This window comes from Sinohyriopsis cumingii, chromosome 2 (assembly GCF_028554795.1).
Source record: "Sinohyriopsis cumingii isolate HCF-2022 chromosome 2, ASM2855479v2, whole genome shotgun sequence".
Taxonomy (NCBI): Eukaryota; Metazoa; Mollusca; class Bivalvia; order Unionida; family Unionidae; genus Sinohyriopsis; species Sinohyriopsis cumingii.
Genome location: NC_142962.1, coordinates 12,318,791 through 12,344,591, shown reverse-complemented (window position 1 = coordinate 12,344,591; position 25,801 = coordinate 12,318,791). Strand labels below are relative to the sequence as shown.

The window sequence follows — 25,801 nt, the reverse complement described above, 5'->3', positions numbered from 1 at the left end:
ATGGGTGTTCCAGTAGTTCTCTCGGTTTATACTATCATTTATGCGTTTACATGCACTTTTAGTTTAAATAAGTCATCCTAAGCATAAAGGTAACCTCAGTCTTGTAATGATGATAACATTAAACATGATGCCACAATTTTAAATTTTTATACCAGCTATAATCACTTATAAGACGAGTCCAACTGCAAACTGGACAAACCCAGATCTGCCGTAGCATAACATGCCAGCAGATCTGGGCCTGTGAAGTTTGTTAGGAGTACTCAGTAGAACAAACAAGACAGACCCTGATCTGCAGGCTGATTATGATACAGCAGATCAGGATATTTTTGTTGTTTGCAGTTTGACTTGACTTAAAAGTTGTTGTTGTTGTTGTTGTTGTAGGGTTTAACGCCATTTTTATGCACACGATAGGCTATACATGGTGGCCAGTATTAATGGTGGAGGAAGAACCCAAGAAAATACCGGAAAGAACCACCGACCCACGAGAAGCTACTGGCAGACTTGAAAGTGAGTATACACATTTGATAAAAAAATGACAAATAATGAAAGCAAAAAATGAGATAGACTATTATGGCTTTAAAAATCATAATACAGCACATACTTATATATGTTATCATGATCAGAAAATACAAATGTATTATATTCCTTTTATTTTCCAGTTTGGGGTGGCTTAAATGTACTTTTTTTGAAGTACACTAATGTTAAGTTTTATATTATAAGTCTGTCACACAACAGTTTATCATCTTATCCCCCACTCTCTCAGTCAGCTTACTCTAATTTTTAACCCAAATGAGACTCTTATCATCATCAAAAACATTAGATAAACCCAAAATTTGGGATAAATTGATTTAATCATGAGTTACTTCCTAAAATTACTCTTGGTCATTAAATTTAATACATTCATTGTTCTTCACTTTGTGATCTACCTGTTATATACATATTTATTACCAATGTCTTATATTTTTATATTTCTTTTATATATTTATTTTGTATTGATTCCAGAGATGATATAACAGAGAAGAGATTATCATGGCTCAATGCACTGAGCTGATGGTATTTAGGACCCTTTTCAGAGACTGCATATATAGTTTTTCCCATATAAACCTCATAAGATAACAGGTAATAACAACAGCAATGGTGATGATATGATCATAACCATTACACTGATAAATAGGGTAACAAAATTGACGATTATTAGGATAGATAAAGTAGAACCTGCCTTGCAAGACTGCTCCTTTTGCCAAAAAATCATGGTCTCACATGACAGGTCATGACAATAAATATTTGCATGGAGAATGTGGTCTCTTTCTTGGTCTATCAATATGGTTTTTAGTATGTTATGAATAAACAAACCTGCATCATGCGCATGTTTCTAAAATGTGGATTAAGTTTACACATTCACAATTATTTTAGTTGTGGAAAATTTGTATCAAATCTTTTGCAATGTTTTTAGAAATTTTTACATCTCGTGTTTCACATGACCTTAAGAGTGTCTTCATGCACATGATCTGATTGGTGTCAGAATTCACATGGCCTTAACAGTTTCTTGATGCAAATGGTCTGATTGGTGTCTAAATTCACATGGCTTTAACAGTGTCTTGATGCACATGATTTGATTGGTGTCAGAATTCACATGGCCTTAACAGTGTCTTGATGCACGTGATCTGATTGGTAACCAAATTCACATGGCCTTAACAGTGTCTTGATGCACATGATCTGACTGGTGACAGAATTCACATGGTCTTAGCAGTGTCTTGATGCACATGATCTGATTGGTGTCTGAATTCACATGGCTTTAACAGTGTCTTGATGCACATGGTCTGATTGGTGTCCAAATTCACATGGCCATAACAGTGTCTTGATGCACATGATCTGATTGGTGACAGAATTCACATGGTCTTAGCAGTGTCTTGATGCACATGGTCTGATTGGTGTCTGAATTCACATGGCTTTAACGGTGTTTTGATGCACATGGTCTGATTGGTGTCCAAATTCACATGGCCTTAACAGTTTCTTGATGCACATGGTCTGATTGGTGTCAGAATTCACATGGCTTTAACAGTGTCTTGATGCACATGATCTGATTGGTGTCAGAATTCACATGGTCTTAGCAGTGTCTTGATGCACATGATCTGATTGGTGTCTGAATTCATATGGCTTTAACAGTGTCTTGATGCACATGGTTTGATTGGTGTCCAAATTCACATGGCATTAACAGTGTCTTTATGCACATTATCTGATTGGTGTCATATTTCACATGGCCTTAACAGTGTCTTGATGCATGTGATCTGATTGGTAACCAAATTCACATGGCCATAACAGTGTCTTGATGCACATGATCTGATTGGTGACAGAATTCACATGGTCTTAGCAGTGTCTTGATGCACATGATCTGATTGGTGTCTAAATTCACATGGCTTTAACAGTGTCTTGATGCACATGGTCTGATTGGTGTCTGAATTCACATGGCCTTAACAGTGTCTTGATGCACGTGATCTGATTGGTAACCAAATTCACATGGCCTTAACAGTGTCTTGATGCACATGATCTGATTGGTGACAGAATTCACATGGTCTTAGCAGTGTCTTGATGCACATGATCTGATTGGTGTCTAAATTCACATGGCTTTAACAGTGTCTTGATGCACATGGTCTGATTGGTGTCTGAATTCACATGACCATAACAGTGTCTTGATGCACATGATCTGATTGGTGTCAGAATTCAGATGGCCTCAACAGTGCCTTGATGCATGTGATCTGATTGGTGTCTGAATTAACATGCCCTTAACAGTGTCTTGATGCACATAATCTGATTGGTGTCAGAATTCGCATGGCTTTAACAATGTCTTATATACATGATCTGATTGGTGTCTGAATTCACATGGCCTTAACAGTGTCTTGATGCACATAATCTGATTGGTGTCCAAATTCACATGACCTTAACAGTGTCTTGATGCACATGGTCTGATTGGTGTCATATTTCACATGACTTTAACAGTGTCTTGATGCACATGATCTGATTGGTGTTATATTTCACATGTCTTTAACAGTGTCTTGATGCACATGATATGATTGGTGTCAGAATTCACATGGCCTTAACAGTGTCTTGATGCACATGATCTGACTAGTGTCAGAATTCACATGGCCTTAACAGTTTCTTGATGCACATGATCTGATTGGTGTCAGAATTCACATGTCCTTAACAGTGTCTTGATGCACATGGTCTGATTGGTGTCAGAATTCACATGGCCGTAACAGTGTCTTGATGCACATGGTCTGATTGGTGTCCAAATTCACATGGCCTTAACAGTGTCTTTATGCACATTATCTGATTGGTGTCATATTTCACATGGCCTTAGCAGTGTCTTGATGCACATGATCTGATTGGTGTCCAAATTCACATGACTTTAACAGTGTCTTGATGCACATGGTCTGATTGGTGTCCAAATTCACATGGCCTTAACTGTGTCTTGATGCACATCATCTGATTGGTGACAGAATTCACATGGTCTTAGCAGTGTCTTGATGCACATGGTCTGATTGGTGTCCAAATTCACATGGCTTTAACGGTGTTTTGATGCACATGGTCTGATTGGTGTCCAAATTCACATGGCCTTAACAGTGTCTTAATGCACATTATCTGATTGATGTCATATTTCACATGGCCTTAACAGTGTCTTGATGGACATGGTCTGATTGGTGTCCAAATTCACATGGCCTTAACAGTGTCTTGATGCACGTGATCTGATTGGAAACCAAATTCACGTAGCCTTAACAGTGTCTTGATGCACATGTGATTGGTGACAGAATTCACATGGTCTTAGCAGTGTCTTGATGCACATGATCTGATTGGTGTCTGAATTCACATGGCTTTAACAGTGTCTTGATGCACATGGTCTGATTGGTGTCTGAATTCACATGGCCTTAACAGTGTCTTGATGCACTTGATCTGATTGGTGACAGAATTCACATGGCCTTAACAGTGTCTTGATGGACATGGTCTGATTGGTGTCCAAATTCACATGGCCTTAACAGTGTCTTGATGCACGTGATCTGATTGGTAACCAAATTCACGTAGCCTTAACAGTGTCTTGATGCACATGTGATTGGTGACAGAATTCACATGGTCTTAGCAGTGTCTTGATGCACATGATCTGATTGGTGTCTGAATTCACATGGCTTTAACAGTGTCTTGATGCACATGGTCTGATTGGTGTCAGAATTCACATGGCCTTAACAGTGTCTTGATGCACATGGTCTGATTGGTGTCCAAATTCACATGGCCATAAGAGTGTCTTGAAGCACATGGTCTGATTGGTGTCATATTTCACATGGCCTTAACAGTGTCTTGATACACATGATCTGACTGGTGTCAGAATTCACATGGCCGTAACAGTGTCTTGATGCACATGGTCTGATTGGTGTCCAAATTCACATGGCCATAAGAGTGTCTTGAAGCACATGGTCTGATTGGCATCCAAATTCACATGGCCGTAACAGTGTCTTGATGCACATGATCTGATTGGTGTCAGAATTCACATGGCCTTAACAGTGTCTTGATGCACATGGTCTGATTGGTGTCATATTTCACATGGCCTTAACAGTGTCTTGATACACATGATCTGACTGGTGTCAGAATTCACATGGCCGTAACAGTGTCTTGATGCACATGGTCTGATTGGTGTCCAAATTCACATGGCCATAAGAGTGTCTTGAAGCACATGGTCTGATTGGCATCCAAATTCACATGGCCGTAACAGTGTCTTGATGCACATGGTCTGATTGGTGTCAGAATTCACATGGCTGTAACAGTGTCTTGAAGCACATGGTCTGATTGGCGTCCAAATTCACATGGCCATAACAGTGTCTTGATGCACATGGTCTGATTGGTGTCAGAATTCACATGGCCATAACAGTGTCTTGATGCACGTGATCTGATTGGTGTCAGAAGTCACATGGTCTTAACAGTGTCTTCATTTACATGATCTGATTGGTGACAGAATTCACATGGTCTTAGCAGTGTCTTGATGCACATGATCTGATTGGTGTCATATTTTGCATGGCTTTAACAGTGTCTTGATGCACATGATCTGATTGGTGTCATATTTCACATGGCTTTAATAGTGTCTTGATGCACATGGTCTGATTGGTGTCATATTTCACATGGCTTTAATAGTGTCTTGATGCACATGATCTGATTGGTGTCAGAATTCAGATGGCTTCAACAGTGTCTTGATGCACATGATCTGATTGGTGTCTGAATTCACATGACCTTAACAGTGTCTTGATGCACATGATGTGATTGGTGTCCAAATTCACATGGCCTTAACAGTGTCTTGATGCACATGGTCTGATTGGTGTCATATTTCACATGACTTTAACAGTGTCTTGATGCACATGATCTGATTGGTGTCAGAATTCACATGGCCTTAACAGTGTCTTTATGCAATTATCTGATTGGTGTCATATTTCACATGGCCTTAACAGTGTCTTGATGCACATGATCTGATTGGTATCCAAATTCACATGGCCATAACAGTGTCTTGCTGCACATGATCTGATTGGTGTCCAAATTCACATGGCCTTAACAGCGTCTTGCTGTACTTTATCTGATTGGTGTCCAAATTCATATGGTCTTAACAGTGTCTTGATGCACATGATCTGATTGGTGTCAGAATTCAGATGGCTTCAACAGTGTCTTGATGAATATGGTCTGATCGGTGTCAGAAAGCAAATGGTTCTTGATTAATATCTTTCAGAAGATTTTTTCAGATTAAATAGTGAGAGAATAAAATTTAATAGTTTTAAAGTTATATTTCACAGATGAAAAATTTGAAACAAAATTGAAAAAGTGTGTGGCTCTCCCAGAAATGGAAATATTTCAACAGTACATTTTACACAGAAATGTTTAAGCAGTTCTCTAAAATTTCAATCCATTTTTATGAAGTGATGATCTGTGGTGCACTTCCTCCATGGCATCCCTTAATGATCATTGAGGTGACAAGATGGATTGAGGCCAGACTCTTAAATGGTTACATTTAAGTATATATCAACCAAAATCTAAAGACTAGGAGTGATTCCTGAAATTTAAAAACATATTGGGACTAATGCAAGCATGTTTCACTAGACGTTTTATGCATTATGAAGAAAACAAGGAGACTATGTAATACATGAAATGCTCTCCTGTGCATTATATTTGAATCCATTTACAGGAGTCATGGCAGAGAGTTGGAGTGAGCAAGGTGGAAAAACTAGGTTATATTAAAGACTGCCAGGTGACATGCTGTTTTGATATATCATATTCTTGTTTGTGCCCCATATTGTTGTGAAATTTATTTTCTGATTTATTATTTTTAGAATCTGAAAATTAGGAAGGTCACAATGAAAGCTGGAACTTTAACAGTTGTGGTCATGGTAAGTTTACTGTTGTATTCTCTGCCTCCTTTCTGGGATTCAAAATATAATACATGTTCTAAGAAAAGCAGTAGGTATTTAAAAATTGTTTGAATAATTATGAATTGATATGAGAACACAAGTCAGAATCAGTAACTTATAGTAAATCAATGATAACACTGTGTACCTCTCTGCTGGGCACATTGTATATCAATTAGTTGTCACTTAGAAAAAATTTCAAATGAACCATGACCAAACAGATCAACTAGGTAGGCTTAGATGTTTACACAATTTCATAAAGACACATAATTTGATGATTGAATGAGTTTGTATTCAAGTGGGTCAGTTTTGGCTATGTCATATGTACAATTTGAAATCTTTATGGAATTAAAACTCAGCAGCTAAAAAGAAGAAAAAGTCTTCTCTGGAATTTCTGGAGACGATGTTGTATGGTGTAGTATCAGACCCTTCGTGTTTTGTCTTAATGGAAGGAGGAGCTGCATTGGCTTCATGGTTATAGTGCCAGACTCATGCCTGCAAGGGCATGGGTTCAAATCCTACCACTGGATCAGCCCAGGTCAGCTATCATGTTATATTCTAAGCAAAGGACTGTACTTAAAGTTGCCTTTGCATTAAATGACCTACTTGTGTTGCTGTGCTGGACAACATGAAACCATAATTGCTTGTGATTGTAGACATATGCATCATCTTTATAGCAATGATGACAGTGACACCATCAATGTTTCGATTCTATTTTAAAGTTACAGGAAGTCATGTATCTTGATGCCGTCAATGTTACAGTTCTATTTTAAAGTTTGGCATAATGATATAATTTTAATATTACTCTGTGTGTAAAGTTTGGCATAATGATATAAGTTTAATATTACTCAGTGTGTAAAGTTTTGCATAATGATATAAGTTTAATATTACTCAGTGTGTAAAGTTTGGCATAATGATATAAGTTTAATATTACTCAGTGTGTAAAGTTTGGCATAATAATATATACTGATTTCCTTCTTGTATACAATGGAGGCAGTAATAGTATCATGATTCTTAAAGTTTTTAGAAATCATAAAAGTTCTATATAAGATTTTAATTCAAGAAAAAAAATAAAACACGTCTTGAAGAGTTAAATTCTATTACAAACAAAACTTGTCTGTAAAGTTTTGCATAATGACATTAGAACTATAGTTCAGTGAGAACTTTATACATTTGAACTTGTAATAAAACTTTTATGACTATTTGGGATTTAGTTCACAATATAGCAAGTTCTTTTTAAATGTTGACTTTGTATTTTGGGAAAATAAACTATTTGTTGAAGTTTACAAAATTTGTTAGTTTTTGCTCTTTTCTGTTACTTTAAGACCATAGAGTTGTAATACACCATAGCATCAACATAATGCACATATACACCATAGACACAGAATTAATGCACATGTACATATACACCATAACACAAAAGTAACAACATTAATGTTTATATTTACATGTACCATAATAACAAATAATATACAATAAAAAGTTAATCATTTCTTTAAGAGGCCATATCAAGAAATTTTAGTTTAAATTTTATTTGAGGTTCTGAAATAGCAAGAACTCAATAGCATCATGAGAGATGAAGTTCAGAGAAGGTTATGCTTAATTTTATTTTCATTATACATGGTCTGGATTGGAGGAGGATGGATAGTTGATTCCTCACACACCCATTTTGCCAGTCAAAATAGTACATGCTTCAGTGATAAAACATATGAAGATGGATATTTTAAGTGAAATTACACCTGTTCTTAAAATAGAATCACCGTAAAACATATCCTGAATCTGCCTTGATTATAATATGTGATAAAACATTTTTTTACATGCAAAACAAATATGTTAACCCTGAAGTTATTTATGCATTAAGTCAAAGTATGGAAAACTACAAGCGACTTGTTATTCTTTTGGTGAATGTTGAATGATTTATTATCAAGTTTACATGACTGGATGCCTTGACATCGGCATGGGAAATCTATTTATCAAGACATTCTGTTAATTCTTGTGGCGAAAAGAAAATATATTATCATGATCTAAATCTTTCAGGTCACTGTCTGCGTGACTGCAGTGAGTACAGAGAAGTGTCCCAAACTTGATCTGGTATTGTGGGATTATGCATCTTGTCCACATCCTGACTCTGAGGACTGGAATATTTTAAAAATGAAGATGAAATGTGACAAAGACCTTTACTATCATTGTGCTAACAACAGCCAGGGCTGTGATGTACAACAGTGTGTGAAAAGGGTTTATTGTGAAGCTGGTATGTTTTTCTACATTAGAAGTAAACATTTGTCTATTGTGAACTTTTTGTCAAATTCACGTTAATACACACATTTGCTGCAGAATGTGAATTGACAAGCTAAATATTTATCTTTGCACAAACTATGCCTTTTGCCTGTGAAATTTATTAAGATATATGCAGAGTAAACTCACATATTTATGAAGATAAATCAGTAGTTCCATAGTTATATTTTAAGATATCTCAAGATATATTTTAAGACATCTCAAGATATCTATTTATGATTTGACACATGACCTGCCATTACTGACAATGCTGTTTATGACAGTTATATGCTGAAATTAAGCAGATTTCAGGCAAGTTATAGAAGATTTATGTCTGTGTAAATAGAGACAGAAATTTCTTCTGAGGAAATTTTATTGAGGGCAACATATTCCCCCCTCCCCCCACAAGACCTCTGATCTTTTGCAAGAAGATGTCACTTGTATCTGACTTTTGGGAAAGTCAGTGGTATATTAACTTTGTAAAATATGATTCTGAATTATAGGAGTTGTGTTCATTTGTTTCTCTGATACTTTATAAAGTTATCACCACTAAAGTTACAAAATATTGAATCTCTTTTAAAATGTTTAGAGGTGTTTGTTACAAGTACATGTATATCTTATAAACTGTATATGATATCTCATAAACATTGTTTATCATCTCAGACATTATGTGAAATGTTTCAAACAATGAATAAGATATCATATATATTCACAATATTATTTGATATCTTTTTTAAACTTAAAAAATATTTGTTGCTTTATGTAAATTTTCTTACCAGTCTTAAGAGATGTATAGATTTTTGTTTGACTTGCTATAAAGATTAGTCCTATGTCTAAGATAATGCATTCCTATGTCTAAGATAATGCATTCCTTCATTTATTTTTCTTTCCTTGTTCAACATTAAATCTGCAAGCACTTCCTTCTTAATTCTTTTTACAGGCTTAACAGCAGCCATAGATTTTGATTTGTAGGCATCACATTTTACCTAATAAGGTGACTGTTATCTGTATAATCCTGGTTGAAACAAGAAATGTAACAAAGAGTAGGGAAAAGTTTAAATTGTTCATGGTTGTCTGTCTTCTTCATCCATGGTACAATTTAAGTCAAACCTTAACCAGTGGAAATTCAAAGTCAATACATTGTAAAGGTTGTATCTGCACTGCTGACTCATCTAAAATGAACGATTCACATTGATAAGTAAGCCCTGATGTTTTAAATTATATGCTACTTTAGTTAGAAAATTTCTTTCATAGTTTCATTTGACTTTTTCTAGGTATCAAGAACATTATGTATGTTCAGGTGTTGATCAAATATCACATGAGAAAAACTTGGTTAAAACTAGCTGTTGCATAATCAGTAAGTCGACAAATTTGTACAAACTTTTTGTGTATTTAGCTGGACAACTTAATTCATGAAAACATTTTTGATCTTAACAGAAGATGTGTGTGTGTATATACATATATATATATATATATATATATATATATATATATATATATATATATATATATATATATATATATATATATATATATATATATATATATATATATATATTGTATATTTTCTTGTCTCAAACATGCAGATTTTCTTAACTACCTTTTTCTGGAGTAAAAATGCTAACCACATTGAAAATTGATATACAATATTTGAAATAAGAATACTGAGTCAGTACTCTTTTACTACTTTTACTAATCATGACAGGTCATCAACCCTTGCTGGACCCTGACAAGGACACAGCTATTTGTATACCATGCCCACCAGACAGATATCAGACCATAGGCTTTTGGTCAGATGAGTGGAGTTACTGTGAACATGAAAAAACAAAATGTGATCATAAAGGCCAAATAGAGTGTCAACCAGGATCTGCAACCACAGACAGGTCATGCCGATGCGACATACACCAAAACTTGGCACTTCAGAGTTATGCATTACACAATGCAACATGCTGTACTAACAATGACCCATGGTGTGAATGTATAAATTTTAAATCTCCATGTCCAGATGGGACTGTTAGGCATGACAGTAAGTTTTCATTATGTATTTAAAGTTTGATAACTTGCCCCTTGTAATCAAATATTTATTCTCCAATGTAGTATGCTATCAGTTTGCTCATTTTTGTTATAAATATTAAAATGTACTCTAAACCAAATTAACGAAAATCTTTTATTGCCTGTAGTAGCCCCAAACTTTAAATTTTTAGCACTACTGGTGATGGATTAGAAGAGCCTATGGGATGGTCTGTCATCCATTGTCTGTTGTCCATTGTCTTTTGTCCATCTATTGACCATCTATCCATCCATTAGCATAAGTTTGTTATCACTACTCCTCCTAAACCTCTTTGAGCATTGCCATGAAACATTACACATGCATGTATCCCATGTCATAGTTGGTCCTAAATGAAAATGGTGCTGCTTGGAATCCAATATGACCACCACATTGGCCATCTTCAAAATCTGATTACTGCTTCTCCTGAATAGTCGGTCATATCAATAGGGGAAGTTCATGAAAAGACTTCTTATGAAGTCTAGTTGGTCCTAATGAAAATGCTGTTCATATGGCAGCCATCCTGAAAATCTTATTGCTACTCCTCTTGAATGGAAAGTCCTGTTGACATCATATGATGCATAGATGGTCATCAATGAAATTGGTACTGATCAGACATCTTGAAATTCTTCTTACTAATCCTTCTCATTAATGAATTGTAACAACAACATGGAGTTTTCACTTAAAGATTTGTTATATTGACTAATTGGTCCTAAATCAAAATGGTGCCAATCTGACCTATTCTTTCCTTATTGGTCACCACAATGGCTGTCTGAAACACCTTATTATCACTACTTCTTCTTATATGACAATACAAGCATGGTGCTTTTACCAGAACACTTCTTATGATGTCTAGTTGGTCCTAAATGGAAATAGTGTGAATCTGATATCAAATATGGCCACCATGACAGCCATCTTGAAAATCTTGTTATTGTTACTGTCCAGTATGGAAGTCATTTCAACACACAGTTTTCACCAGAAGAAGGCAAATTCTTTTCGTGAAGATTTATGGTACTTTTATTTCAGATTACAGGTGCCTGGAGGAATGTCCACCAAACTCTTTCAGACATTGGAACTCAGAGATATGTTATCCAAACAGGTAGAAAATTATTTGACTTCTTTGACTCTTGCATTTATAATGAAATTATAATGTTTGTAATTGAATGACAATCAACAGTTGGCCACAAATATCCTGAAGAAAGGTTGAGATTATGTGCTACCAACTCATGTGTATGTGAAAATCTTTGGGCATGTTGGCATTAGTCCCTGCTAAAAGTGAAACTCGCCATACATTCTGTTAGATAGTGGCTTGAAACATTCTGGAAATAATTTTCTTGGGTGTTCAAAATTGTACATATTCCTAATTGTCATAGATTTTTTTAACCATCCCATGAGGCTCATGAAGATCTAGCTGTGATGATTGGTGGTGGTTGTGGTGGTGGTTGGGGGACAGTGCTGAATTAGCCAGTGAAAAAAAAGTATTAGGATGTACCGCTATGCTGTAAATATATTATTCAGTAAAATACAAATAATTTGGACCCACCAAAGAGATTTTTTCTAGAAAAGAGGTTGTATGGATAATTCTTGCAAATTAATTTAGGTATTTGGTTTTGGGAGAAAAATTGAAGAAGTCTGATTGAGATTCATCAGTCTAGAATCATGACTGTTTCAGTTATCAGAAAGAGGAGAATTGAAAATTGAAGTGGATTATCTCAATTACTTTGAACTTAAATTATATCCGGTTACTCCTAATATCAGATTGCTAATTAATTTTCACATTTTGAGTTTTCATAACTGATAGAATGATTACAAGCTTCAATCTGAACAGTTACCTATGTCTGGAGGTCATCTTCTTAACTGAAATAATGCTGAAATATTAGTCAGATGTTATGTTTTTGTTACTACTAATGTACTACATTAAATTCATTAACTCCGTCATTGAAGTTGGACACGTGACACAGAATTTTCATGAATCAAATTTGATTACAGGATATAAAATTTGAAACTTGTTATCTCATTAACTAAAATGATATTGCTTTTCAATGCATACTAGTTTCCACCTATAAAACTTCTTTTATTTCATCACTTTTTTGTCTTGAATAACTTTTATATTTAAAAAAGTCTGATTTCACTTTTCTGGATCTGGAAATTTAAGAAAGAGGTCTAACATGAGCATTATGTTTAGATCTGATTTGAATACTCTTCATATGTGAGAATTTTGACATTTTAATGGTGCCAGTATGTTTTGTCAAAAATGTAGGCCATGTTTGGAGGAATTATTTTTCACTACTGCCATCATTTTGTCTTTTCTTTGCTCTCAAAGGCAAGGTGAGTTATTTCTATTTACACTCAATCACATTATAAACAAAATTTATTATGTATCTGTATTTATGCAGTCGACATGATGACAAACAAAGGACACGTGTTATGAAAAAATTTGGGATATTGAATTTTTGTCTTCCTGGGTATGTAATACAGGAGTACATAGCTATCACTGTCAGTCTGTCTGTCTATATGTAACCATTTTTGTTTCCACTCCATAACTCTGAAACCAATAAAGATTTCTAACAACAACTTGGTACACATATTTAAACTAGTGGCCTTTATGAGCCTTTTGTTATTCACAATTCTTCCATTTTAAAATCTGCTGTGATTGTATCTGTTTTGTCTATCTTTCCATCCATTTAAATGTTTCTGGAGAATAACTCTGTTACAGATATGGCTATGAAACCTGGTACACTTATTAGACTGGTACCTTTTACTGTTTGTGCTGGATCATGGGGTACTATCAATAGGAAAATTTACATTTGATGGAAACTGCGGGTATAATTGATCTCTAAAGGATCCTTCCACATATATGACACAACAGAGAGGTCAGCTTAGGACAGATGAGGAGAGTATCAAAATTTGGTCATACGTTTTTGCTAAAGGAGGAATTTCATTGACCCAATTTTTTAGCATGCACATTGAAAAAATGACAACTATTGCACATGTTCAATTTTATTATAAAAATTAAAATATGCACATCATCTCGTCACATCAGTTATTTCACAGTAACTTGTTGCCTTTCATCCCATCCTTATGTACAGCACAAACATATGTTAGCCTTTCTTAGTACATCACTACCTGGATTATATTTATGGCAGTTCTCATCACTGTTGATTTCAATACTTAAGAGATGATGTATCATTACTTGATCCAAGTCTCTTCTGTAGTCTGCCTGAATTTTCCTCATAATAAAAAATATTCTATTTGAGTCAAATTTGGGAGGTTCCAATTTAAATCAACTTTACAGGAATAGTAGAATGTATGTCTGCATCCATTTGAAATTGATTTCAGCCAGTGAAATTCCTGTTTCCATCCACTATCAGATTTCATGTGCTATTTTGGTTGTTTAGAAGATGGCTTTTTAGTATTGGGAGATAACACATTCCTAGATATCTCAACAAATTTTAAATGGATCTTATTTCTGTCACCTGGGTTCTTTAGTAATGACTAATCTAGTCTTAATCCATTAATGTCTTTAATCCTTTCTGAATTACTTCTGATCACTCTTAATATAATCCATCTCAAAAAACCTTAAAACTGACTTTAAACTGACCCTGCCAAAAGAATCCAAGTAGTGTTAATTGTTTTATGCTTCCTGAGCTCTATAGTAATCCACTCATAAACCTTTAACATCTTTAATTCTTTCCAAATTACAGCTGATCACACATAGTATATTCCAATGATTACTTTTAGGTTAATTGTCTGTCACATTAGCAATTAAAGGGTCATGCTTGTGTACGACAGTTCGCAGTCACATGATGACAGGAGCTCTTTTGCTGTAAATATACTACATTCAAAGCAGGGCTTGAAAATAAAAATGGAAAAATATATGTTCTGGAAATTTTATAATAATAATTTTGAGTATGCAGGTTAATTTATTTTAGTTACATACAGTAGAAGATATCCTCATGCTTTTCCAGAAATCACCAAGGACATCATGATGTCCTCTCTTTGTGCATCCAGATTTTATAATCTATCTTTCCATCCAGTTTTCTTGTTAGTGAATTAAATAGAATTATGCCATGCTATAAAATATTTACCCACACAGTGATAAGGTGCAAGAAGAAAAGTAGTTTAACTTTTTCTCAAGAAGCCTCAGGGATAGGTTATAAAGGCAGATTTGTGAATTTAAAAAAAATCATGGGGAATTTTCAAAGTTGCACATGGATATAGAAGTAAGACAGATTATTTTTAAAAAGTTCAATTTTTATCACCAGATGTGAGCATGGCTTTAGTCACCTGTGGAAGGGTAGTTGAGTTGTAAGATGATGCCCATTTGATATTATACATTTTGTGTTTTAAAAAGATAGTCATTACATTGTCAGTCGTGTTTTTCCATCTCATGGTTATAGAAAAGCAATGACATGCACCATAATAGAAAGCACTCTTGTTACCATAGCCACTTTCAGTCATCAAATATATGTAAATCAATGATAACTCATGCATAATTACTCTTTCAGTACAACAGTGAAGGTGGAAATGACAACCAGGACAGTAAAGGATGGTACAGAATATGACAAGATGACCACAACAAGTATAACAAATTCTTCATCAAATTATTGTCCCCACTGCTTAGGCAAAGAGACATATAAATAGTGTTTTTCCATCTCTCTATCCATTTATCAGTCCACATGTCGTATTATTTGAATGATGTGTACATTTTTCATATATTTCTTACAGTTATGGCATTGTCGTCAACATAAAATATACATCTCAATGGATTGTGTACTGTTGAGAATGATTATTTTCACTAGCATCATTTTTACAGGGTCTCAGTTAAGTTCTATAATCTGAAGGTTTGTATGCTTTTGAACAGAGTTTGGTCCCTTTGTTTGATTTCAGTCAAATTCGCTACTAAGTTTCATCTTAACATTGTATTAAAGGACTAAGTTCACTTTTGACTAAGGTCAACCTTAAATAAGAATGTAATATTTTCCAGAATGTATTTACTATACGGGAACTTGAAAGAATAGCTTTGTTTTTAACATGGATATTTAAGTTTTCATTGTGTATTTAGCTCTACTGGTCATAGACCAGAATAGTTTGTTGGATAGCATGCTGTCCATCACCTGCTGTCCATCTGTCCATTAGCACAAGTTTGTGTTCCCTTCTCCCATAAACTACTTAGAGGATTGCCATGAAATGTTATACATACATTCAGCATATTGCCTAGTTGGTCCTAAATGCAAAATGGTGCCATGCAAAATTCCAATATGACCACCATAGCCATGTTGAAAATCTTGTTATTCTAGCTCTTTCTCAATGATTAATCATATGAACATGGGGGTTTCACTAGAAAACTTCTTATAATATTTAGTTAGTTCTAAATGAAAATGGTGCCAGTCTGATGTCCAATATGGTAACCTGAGCAGCCATCTTTAAAATATAATCCTAATCCACCTGAATAAAAGTGGTATCAGCAAGGGAGTTAAGTCTTTATTTTGATGTCTAGTTGGGCAAAATGAAAATGATGTCACTGAGAAATCCAAATATGGTGATACAGTAGCCATGTTGAAAATCTTATTGTTACTCCTCCTGAATGGGTTGTCAATATGAATGGATTTTTTAACTAAAGTTTTCTTATGAATTGGCATGCATTATGGCCACCATGGTAACCATCTTGAAATTCTGGTTGTTGCTGCTTCTGAATGGAAAGTCGTTTCGAAATGGGTTTTTTACAGGAAGACTTTTTATGACTTCTAGTTGGTCATATATAAAAAGACACTAATTTGGCCTCCAGAATGGTCACCACAATGGCCATCTAGAAAATATTCTTATTGCTACACCTTCAAACTGGATAGTTATTTCTATACAGGATTTTCATCAGAAGACTTCTTGTGAAACCTTGTTGGTACTAAATGAAAATGGTGCTGTTATTACATCCAATATGACCACCATGCCTGCTTTCCTGAAAATCTTTGATATTTACTCCTTCACAACAGAAAGTTATATTGATGAGGGGTTTCCATCAGAAGACTCCTTATTATATCCACATTAGCCACAAGCAACAACCTGCTATGCTCCTTTATCACCTGTGGCTACATTTGCAGAGATTTCCTTAGTTCTCATGAATATGCATAAACCTGCATGACTAATCACTGCAAGAGTGAGTAAAACTTTCTCTTCATTATGGCACAATATGACCTTTCACTGTTCAAGTTAACCAATCAACAATTCTCTTCCACATACAAATTGATGAAACAGATTCTTTCATTGATTGTGTGTGTGTGTGATTTGGATTTTTAACGTAGCTTTAACAATTTTTCAGTCATATCACTATGATGTCTGTACTGTAACAGTTTATAGTGATAGGGCATCATAAAGCAAACATGTAGCATCATGTCCCACCTAGTTCCATTATCCTGACACCAGGCTGACCAGTCCTAGCACTAACGTCTTAATGCTGAGCACCAAGCAAGGCAGCTGCTAGTGCCTGGTACCATTTTGATATACGTCTTTGGTATGACTTGGCCAGCATTCAAAACAACGACCTTTCACATCTGCAGCATATTGCTGTGTAGGAGATTGTCACATTGTTTATGTGTACTCATGAATAATGAAGGAATCCCAGCACAGGCAGCCATGGGTCATGAAGATTTGTCATGAACAAATGTTGCAAATTGTCACCTATGGTTGTAAAGATGCCTTTACTACTACGTGACAAAATATCATGGTGGGCGATGCATGTGCTCAATGTTAAATAAAATCCAGCATTCCTCTATCATTTTGTCATATATTGTCCTGATATTGGAACATGCCATGATGTAATAGGAGTACCAGTTTCAACTTGTATTGATATTGTAACATTTTGATAGAGATACGTCTATCCATGAAAAACAAATTTAAACAGATTTTAGGGCCATTTAATGGGTAAAGTAAACCTAGTCATTTGATGACTACTAGCAGATTTGAATTCTAATTTTCAGAGTTATAGCTTCAGCAGGCCCTTCAGCAGGCATTTGCTTTATGTATTCACTCTAGAAGATGCATTTTATTTTTATTTCAAGCTAATAAGTTTTGTATATGGTTTCATATGAGTTCTATCAAAAGCAGATTTTGATCCTATATTTCAGACTTAAGGCTTCTAATTAATTTTTACTTTGGCATCCCCATCTTTTTTATTTGATTTCTATCAAATTTGTCATGAAGCTTCATCCATACAATATCTTGATTGAGTTTGAGAACAAAGTGGTTTTTTAAAATCCTATTTACAGAGTTATTGCTCTTGATGAACTTACCACCCATGTGCAGTTTACTCGATCAACACTAGCCTCTTTTTTGGTGAAGGACAATTAGCCATTTTTGGATTACACTCATAGCTTTATATTGGATTTGGCTAGAGTAAAACAAATTTACCTTGTAGTGATTTTTCACACATCATTTATCATGGTTAGTGTTGACTGAGTAAACTGCACATGGGTGGTAAGTTCTTAAAGGGCAATAACTCTGTAAATATTTCCATTGGGGCTTATTTTCATTGGTACTGCCTTCCATACATGGTAACACAGTTGGTAGAGCATCCGACTCATAATCAATGGATTCTAGTGAAACTTAGAACATATTATGGTCATCATCATAAGATATAGTCTTCATCAAAATGTATGCATGTTGACCAATCATCAGTTGTGCACTTCTGTTTACACTATACTCCTCTCCATCAGGGTGGGATGTAGTTGGGGTATACATACATTAGCAAACTACTTACTGTAACTCTAGTTTACCTTTTCTTTACTTATTATAAACTTTCTGAATATTTTAAAATTATTTGACATCAGTTGATGAGTTGTTAAACCACACACACACATCCATCTACCCATCCATCCATCCATCTTTCCATCCATCCATCCAGCCATCCATCCAAAGATACATACATACATACATACATATGTATGTACGTACATATGTACATACATACATACATACATACATACATACATACATCAGTCACTTCATTCATTTGAAACTTCATCCATTATTATTGTATTACATATGTTTGCTGTTTAATACCATGTACAGGCTCAACATCATGTTCTGTATGTAATGGCTTGCTAAACAAGAATGTATTTATTTTCAAATGTGCTCATATAATTTTCTTGACTTGATAGATTTTAGAAATGTAAGATACATATTATATACATTAAATGTGGGTTTATTGGTGTTCACATCTACATTAGATAAGTCTTTGCTGAGATTCAAAAATGTATATTAACTGATTTTTACTTTTGACAGCTCATCAGACTCCATTATTTGGATCAACTGGGTCACCAGAGACAGTTAATGTTGGATTAGTAGTGGGATTAATTATTGTCGGAATTCTTGGTAAACCAATGCTTCACTGCAGTAACTTCTCAGTATTACATTATTTTCTTCTCTCCTACACTTACTATTCAATACACAATACCATATTGTCTCTCTCTAAATTTGTTTGCCAATGCATGAATTATTTTTTAAAATGCTGTATTTGTTTACAAACCCACGCTATCTTCAAACTACAATTTATTACATTAAGTTAAAAATGCCTCCAGGAACTGCATATATATTGACACATTGAACCTTTGATGTTAAACTAATTAAAAGAAGTAATGCATTTTATTTGTAAGAATAAAAGCCTTGAATCAGTCTGTGCACAGGGAGACTGTATGTTTCACATTGTACTTTATTATTGCTAATGATAACTTAGTGTTAGATGTAATTAAAAGAAAAGAATCAAGAAGAAAAAATGGTGAATTTTTTTCTTCGTCTGGATTATCCTTTTTTTGGTGTTTAATAAATGTTATTTATACTTTAATTTTCATCTAATAGAAATGGCAGGTATGAGAGAAATAATTAACCTCGGGAAATTTGTGATTTGTGGAAGACCATAAATTCCCCCCAACATTGGTACCCTGTGAATAAAAGTGAATTTACCATATGTAAAATAGATTGATGGCTTTATTTGAAGTATTGATATCCCCTCAAAGCCTATCACCTGACAATGTAACATATGTGTTATTGGAGACGAAAAATGGGCTAATCCAATCTCCCACATATCCTAAGAGACATAAAATGGGATAATGCAACCTCTGCATGTCCTAAGAGACATAAAATGGGCCAATGCAACCTCCCACATATCCTAAGAGACATAAAATGGGCCAATGCAACCTCCCACATGTCGTAAGAGACATAAAATGGGCCAATGCAACTTTCTTACATATCAGAACAGGTGACTAATGTAAGTAGGAGATATGGTGGCTGGGTGGTTAATGCAACAGATTGATGACTGAAAGGATGTGGGTTTGAATCCTATTATCATGTCAGCCTGGATTGGCTACTGTGGTGTGGTCTTTGGGCAAGGCACTTTGCTCAATCTGTCTTGATTCTAAATAAACAGCTTGAATTTATTATACATTAGATATGGAGTTTTGAAACAAAATCTAGGCAAATGGAGAAAAACAAATACACCTTGAAGTTAAGACTTATGGATGGGCAACAATAGGCCTTTAAATATTTGGGTAATAAAGGAGATAACTCTAAAATCTCAGTATTGGAAATACATGTGACATTGTTAATTTATGACTTTCTTTTCTAAAGGACTGATGGTAGTACTGATGGTAGTCCTATGGAAATGTTACAGAAAGAAAGAAAGGATAAAAGGTATGAGATACTGATATACTGTACTTAATTTAAAGTTCATGATCCAATGTTTAAAATTAAGGTTGCAGGTTAAAAAAAAAAAAATTCTTCATGTGTAGGAACTGAGAAAGAGAGTGAGATAAAGCTTTATATAATTTACTGTCATGACTTGAGGGCATATCCCATACAACTATCTTTGGTCCTATCATGTCAGAGGGCGTATCCCATACCACTATCTTTGGTCCTATCATGATGGAGGGCTTATCCCATACAACTATCTTTGGTCCTATCATGATGGAGGACATATCCCATACCACTATCTTTGGTCCCATCATGATGGATGGCATATCCCATACCACTATCTTTGGTCCTATCATGATGGAGGACATATCCCATACCACTATCTTTGGTCCTATCAGCACTGGTCAGAATCCGAGCCATGGTACATTACAGTCACACTGAATCTTCTGTTTGTAATATACATGCAAAATCTATTCCTGCCTCACTATAAGTGTCTGTGGTAGCAGTAAACTATAAGTTTATCTCTATGATTTGCTATGAATTTCCCAACAGAAGAGTGTGTGTATGTGTGTGTGTGTGTGTGTGCATGTGTGCATGCACATTTGCATGTGCATGTGTGTTATGTTCCCATCACCAACCATGAATGAAAGTGCCACATTTCCACTATAGTAGATCCACTCACATAAAGTGTGTTGGTTTTGAAAAAGCATTCTTATTGTTTCGCTGATACTAATAGAATCCATGATAGGGTATGAACCAAGACAAGGTAATCCCAGTCAAGGGGTTACATTATTTGTCTCCCCACAAGGCTTGCTGAGTGGGGAGACATATAATGTAACCCCATGACTGGGATTTCCTTGTCTCAGTCCAAACCCCAATGTAGATTATTTTTCTCACCCAATATTTTCCTTTAAAGTAAAAAGAACTCTTCACCAGTGCAATATAGTTCACATGCAAATGTGTACATGTAACTCATTAATACAAATAATGTTAATGAGATCTGTGGCATGACCATTTCATCCAAAATATGCAGTTTATACACCTGAGCAAAGAAAAATAACATAAAACATTGCATAGTAATGAGATATTATCACATTTAATATATGGATGTTATATGAAATTGACAATAAATAATTAATATTTATTACAAGAAAATGTCTCATCAATGTGGACACCTTGACTGAGACAACCTATCTGAGACAACCAGACTGAGATAAGAAAAGTAAGGTTAGCAAAACAGCTAGATTTCTCTCATAGGTGAGAAAGTCTGTTCTGATTTTACTTCTGCTTCGTGATTGCAGGCATGAGATCAAAAATCTTTTATATCAACACCAACAAAATTTATTCTCACAAGTTCATCAAGAGTGGTAACACTTGGGTTGCACTACAGCTTTGTTTTCATCAAATTGTGTCATGGTGTCATGAAAATCCTTTTTTTTTTTTGTGATATCTGTAGTTTCTTTATTGTATTTTCTGTGCATATTTTTGGACATTAATCATCAATTTTTGTGTGCCTTGTAATACTATCACCATCATCATCATCACTTCTTACATTTTGAATAAAACAACTCTTAATAAAACCTGAATGTTGTGTTTGGTTTGTTTTAACAAATGAGTGTAAGAAAGTAGCCAAAAACATTGCAATGTCATTTATTTAAAATTTTATTCTTAACCACAATAAATGTCTTGTTAAAATTTGTCAACCATATTTTCTATAATTTATCATGCATTATATTTTGAGATGAAATCTTAGACATTCATATTACCCCTCCCCAATTTTCAAACAGCATCCAGGATATTGTGATGCCTTTTGTCTACCCTTCCATCTACCTGAGTGTCTGTCCATCCATCTGTCTACCTGTATGTTTGCTGCATCAATCTGTCTACCTATGTGTCCGTCAATCCGTCTGTCTACTTCTGTATATTGTTACAAGTCTGTGTTCTTAAAAGAAGTAACAGAAAAGAATGAAAAGCAACAAGCTTTCAACAAATAATTTATTTCTCTAGAATACAAAGTGAAAATTTAAAAAAATAACTTTAATATTGCAAAAAAAATCCCCAAATAATCCTTGAAATACAGACATGAATCCTAATAATAAAAGGTCTGAATAATCTTTAGGGAAAATCCAATGCTGAAATTGATGTGCCTGTGGCATCTTTTATTGTGTTGTTGTACCAACAATCTCTTGCTGAAACACAGTAATATAATTCCAGGTTTTAATTCTCTTTAAATCCCAGTAAATGTCTTTGTCCAAGATTATTATTTTTTAGTGAGCACTCTGTATTTCCAGAGAAAATAATCACTGAATTAAAAAATTGAAGAAGTAAATTCCAGCCCAAATGAACTTCTGGACACAATAATAATACAAAATTGATTCTGCTAGATCTTAAAGCACTATTTTTTTTATTTTTTTTTTTTATTAACCCCATAATAGGTTGACCAGTGGGTCGGGGAACCATCCCAGGGTCACCTTACAATCAAACATTTCTGGTTATCAGATAATCTAGGGCTAATAAATATAATCTACAGAGAAAGTAAAAATGAAAACACACACACACACGCATATACACATGCATATGGCACACAATCTAGGTGACATGGCCTTTGTGATATTACAGTATTTTGTTCCTGTTTACCATCAAGTCAGAGACAAGTTAAATATTCATTGTTGAGGTCCATTTTTGAAGAAATTGGTCCTCTTTTTTATTTACCTTAGCAATGTATTTTTCAATGTTCTTATGCATTGCAACTATTTGCTTAAAAGCAAAAATAGAAGGATTTTTCATATTGAATCTGCAAGTATAAATATAATATTTTGCCAAAATAAGCAGAAAATTACCCAAACTGTCCAGTTGTTCACTTCCTAAAAATGTTTCTTTTTTGGACAGATGTACAATATTTGGGCAAAAGGGTGCAAAAACTTCAATAAAACGGTACCAAAACTGTGAAGTAATACTGCAGTCATAAAAGAGATGCTCAGTACTTTCAGTTTCACTCTTACAGAAAGTACATTTGTTGTCATCAAATATGTTAATTCTTTTAAGAAAATCATTAGTAGCGATTATTCTCTGGATTAATTTAAAGTTAAAAGAGATCAACTTGGTATCCTTGGTACAGCATTTTGCCCAGTTTTATATATCAGACCACTCCTCACTACTTATATTTTTATTAAATACTTGCATCCAAGTTTCTTGCTTCGCAGTGTGTTGCCTTTTAGCTTCCTGTAAAAGATCTTTGTAAACAAACTTGAGTGAATCTTGTTTTCGCAAGTTCGTTATTTTATCCTCCTGCTTATCAAAATTATTATGTACTAGGTGGTTTTTTATGGCATCTTTCCATGCTTTAGGAATTCTGGATATTAAGGAGAAGTATTTCAAGAAATCATCACTTCCAGTTTTTTGTTTTATTATCTCAAAAGGTATTAAATTACCGTGATCATCTACTAGATCGTTCAGAATTTCAAAACCAGCTTCTGTCCAGGATTTGTATTGATAGATCATTTTAGGGGAGACAAAATTTAAAATACTCATGGATAGATACTCGTTAGGACTTTGCGGTTCTTCTTTCCATTTAGATACTGCCAAAATTACATCTCTTCAAAAACTGTTTTTAATGAACTTACTAAATTCTTCTAATTTCCTTCTCCCTAAATTCCAAATATCCTTTTTATTTCTGAGTATAGTTGTATTGACTAAGTTCTGCCACGTTCCATTTTCCTTTTCCAGCAATCTTTTAACCCATCTTATCTTAATATACCTAATGAATGAAAATATGTGTATCATATTTAGTCCTCCCTCGTTTTCTGGGGAAACTAGTATATCACGTTTTATTCTCTCTACTTTTCCACCCCATACAAATTTAAATAACATGTGATTTAGTTCTGCTTCAACTTTTGCTGATGGGTTAGGAAGTGCTGAAAAAAGATGTATGAATATGGGCAGAACAAGAGTCTTTACAACAATTACTTTACCAACTATTGACAGATGTCTTTGACTCCAGTTTGCCAGTATTCGTTTTGCCTTTGTTAGTTTCTTCATATAGATAATTTCCACCATCTGTTGTAAATCTGGAGAAAATTCTATGCCAAGGAGTGTAAAGTTAGAAGAGGACCAAATTAGGCTCATTTCGGGACATATTCTTTCATTAGAAAATTTCCTGTTTCCAATCCAAATAGCTTTTGTTTTTGTTATGTTACATTTAAGTCCCGATAATAGAGAAATTTAAGTCCCGATAATAGAGAAAAACCTTGCAAGATATTCATAGTTGCTTCAAGAGAAAAACTAGATCCATCAAGAAGAATAAAAGCGTCATTGGCATACTGACCCAATTTATATTCACTGGCATCAAAGATTACTCCCCATACATCCACGTTTTGCTTTAAAGTTATAGCTAAAATCTCAACCCCAGTGATAAACAAATAAGGTGCAAGAGGATCTCCTTGATGACATCCTCTTTCAAGTCTAAAAAAAGATGACATATGTCCATTATTTATAACACAACTATTAGAGTCATTACAAAACAGTTTAAACCACTTACAAACGGAATCACCAAAATTAAAAGATTGTAGAGCTTCTTCCACAAAGATCCAGTTAATTGAGTCAAGGGCTTTTTCAAAATCTATTAACAGTAATAAACCATATCTGTTTTCATTCTCAAGTTCGTCCATGATATCATATAATAGTCTGGTGTTTTCTCCAATGAATCTACCCTTCATATATCCTTTCTGAGTATCACTGATTATTGATGGAAGAACCTTTTTAATCCTAGCTGCAATTGCTCCCGAAGCAATCTTATAATCAGTATTTAAAAGTGATATAGGTCTCCAGTTTTTAAAATATCTTCTGTCTTTTTCCTCCTTTGGTAGACATGTGATGACTCCTTGAGTCTGAAAATCTGAAAGTTTTCGTACAGTATATCCGTAATTTATTGATCTACACATAAATCCCCTCAGAGACTTCCAAAAGAATTTATAGAACTCTACAGTGAATCCATCCAAGCCAGGACTTTTTCCATTTTCCATCCGTTTTAGAGACATACCAAATTCATTAATTGTAAGCAGACCCTCGCATGATTCTCTTTCCTCTCGACTAAGGTTAATATTGTGATTAAAAAATCTATTTCGAGTTTCTTGAGTAGCCTCATCATCAAGCTGAGCAATTCTACTTTTGAACAGTTCCATATAAAACTGTTTTTGTGCTTCTAAAATATCTATTTGGTCAGATATATTTGTCCCATCATCTAAAATAATTTCCTTTATTGTCTTATTAACATAGTTTCTTTTTTCAAGATTTAAAAAGTACTTTATGCTTTTTTCCCCAAATTCATACCATCTAGCTTTAGATCTTAATATAACACCTATGTATTTTT

At 34.4% G+C, this 25,801-nt stretch overlaps 1 protein-coding gene across 1 annotated transcript in view; it reads left to right on the top strand.

Moving 5' to 3' along the window:
- Window positions 1-392: 392 nt before the first annotated feature.
- LOC149804343 (uncharacterized) overlaps window positions 393-25,801 on the top strand; it is a 43,236-nt gene continuing 17,827 nt past the window's right edge. Inside the window, exons 1-9 of the mRNA XM_089932235.1 lie at window positions 393-507; window positions 1,003-1,119; window positions 6,357-6,413; window positions 8,469-8,682; window positions 10,411-10,731; window positions 11,779-11,851; window positions 15,261-15,334; window positions 19,030-19,119; window positions 20,371-20,433. Of these exons, the coding sequence (XP_089788361.1) occupies window positions 6,381-6,413; window positions 8,469-8,682; window positions 10,411-10,731; window positions 11,779-11,851; window positions 15,261-15,334; window positions 19,030-19,119; window positions 20,371-20,433 (868 nt within the window). The 5' untranslated portion in view covers window positions 393-507; window positions 1,003-1,119; window positions 6,357-6,380. The remainder of the gene's footprint in view (window positions 508-1,002; window positions 1,120-6,356; window positions 6,414-8,468; window positions 8,683-10,410; window positions 10,732-11,778; window positions 11,852-15,260; window positions 15,335-19,029; window positions 19,120-20,370; window positions 20,434-25,801) is intronic.